At 36.9% G+C, this 1,855-nt stretch overlaps 1 protein-coding gene across 1 annotated transcript in view; it reads right to left on the bottom strand.

The window, feature by feature from the left end:
- Positions 1 to 1,855, bottom strand: part of LOC110452349 — a 22,928-nt gene that overhangs the window by 14,726 nt on the left and 6,347 nt on the right. The window contains exon 4 of the mRNA XM_021500811.1: positions 1,409 to 1,577. Coding sequence (XP_021356486.1) covers positions 1,409 to 1,577 — 169 coding nt within the window. The remainder of the gene's footprint in view (positions 1 to 1,408; positions 1,578 to 1,855) is intronic.

Raw genomic sequence — 1,855 nt, 5'->3', positions numbered from 1 at the left:
CCAATCTAATTAAAATTATATCTTCACATCGCTCCCGTTTACTGATATGTCGCGTTGAAGATCTAACAACATCCCGTAGAGGGTCATGTTCAGGCGACCTTTGCATTAACCAATCAGATGAGAGCTTACGCATTTCTGTAAGTGATGATGTAATGATTTCGGAACACACTTGCTATGATAGAAGACCGAGAGGTGTCAAATGAGCATCGAAAATGGCGGCGCCCATGACACCACGCCGTGTCTATCTACAAGATTATTTTTTTTACACAACCAATACAATTTTCTAGTGACGTTTCGATGACTTGTACGATATGTACACTGTCGCCTTCATCAGACAAATGACTAGTGAAGCGACTGGTTCGAGTCATTTCGGTACATGTATAACAACTATTGTACAAATCTTACAGCGTTGCCAAATTGACATCGATTTTATGGACAACTCGTACACATTTTACACCTTTGTGTGTATACGCTTCAGTCTGGTCATTTGTCTGATGAAGGTGACTGTGTACATATCGTACTAGTCATCGAAACGTCACTAGAAAATTGTATTGGTTGTGTAAAAAAAAAAAAAAAAAATGGAAAGAAATTTCGTCTGTAGAGTCCTTTTCATTAAGGACCTGCGTACCACTGCCTTTAACTGTAACCAAGTATTGGAGGGTACTTTTTTACAGCAGGACTATTTATTTAATAAATAATTTCTGAAAAGAAAACCATACCTTCCGGGTCTTTCACGAGAAATGATAAAGATGCAATAAACAAAATGGTATCAACAACCGTTTTTTAAGTGTAAAAAAATCACCCAGATTTGAACCCTGAACTTCAGGCTGCCAATCTAACGCACTAAAGGCTGAAGATACTAGCTGGTCGACGGAAGTGTCCTGGTCGAATTGTTCTACAGTTGTATCCAAACAGAAGCTAAGGGGAAATAACTGTATATATATATTACAGTGGGACAGGGATCGTTAACTCATTCACCCCACTGTATTGCACATTTGTTTTTATTTTGAAACCCACAGAAACTTTAAACCATTTTGCGCCCAAACAAGAGAATACAGTGACATTTAAAATAGACCTTTAAAAAAATGATAAAACAATTGACACTATAAGACAATTTTTCCTTCTGTTTCCGAAGAAACAAGATGGATCTATCTTGAATCCATCGATGACTTTTGCCCTCGATTTACGTTTTCCTTTACGTGTAATTTTACGACTTTTAGTGAGACTGGGTCCAGGAGGCCAAAATATTTTTGGACAGTGACATTTGTTTTATCATAATGATAATTATCATTATATTTATATGATTAAGACATTTTGGTCCTCAAACTAACCCTATCAAACACAGTCATGTAAATCTCAAGTAAATTAGATTGATGATTCAGTTAAATTTGTTAAGGGCCAAGCTTACCAAGAAGACACCAGGTAAGACTCTTGAGAGCTTGGCTGACACATCCCAGATCTTTTGCCTTTTTTTTCACACTTGGATGAGTACGAGTATCTCGGATCATATGTCCTGGGTGGTATATTTTCAGCACACGCAAATCTTGTTTGATGTCATGACCAACCAAAATTTTGCCCTGCAAAACAGTATCAAATTCAATCAGAGTGTACAGTACAAGAATTCAGTGTTTTCACTAATATTGAAATAAATGGTTGACTTGAAAACAATAGTTGGTTGCACATTCACTTATTCAGGATTATTACCCATATGCGCCGTTGTGCCCAACCTGTTACTATGATGTTAACACACCTATAAAGCTATACATGTTCTGCAAAAACAGTCGGTGCCAATGCAAGTTACTTTCTACACAAACAATGTATGTATTTAATGTGTCCCAATGTTTCAACACTGACT

This window comes from Mizuhopecten yessoensis, unplaced genomic scaffold (genome assembly GCF_002113885.1).
Source record: "Mizuhopecten yessoensis strain PY_sf001 unplaced genomic scaffold, ASM211388v2 scaffold6625, whole genome shotgun sequence".
Taxonomy (NCBI): domain Eukaryota; kingdom Metazoa; phylum Mollusca; class Bivalvia; order Pectinida; family Pectinidae; genus Mizuhopecten; species Mizuhopecten yessoensis.
The sequence above is the reverse complement of the archived record's forward strand: the minus strand, read 5'-3'. Positions and strand labels throughout refer to the sequence as shown.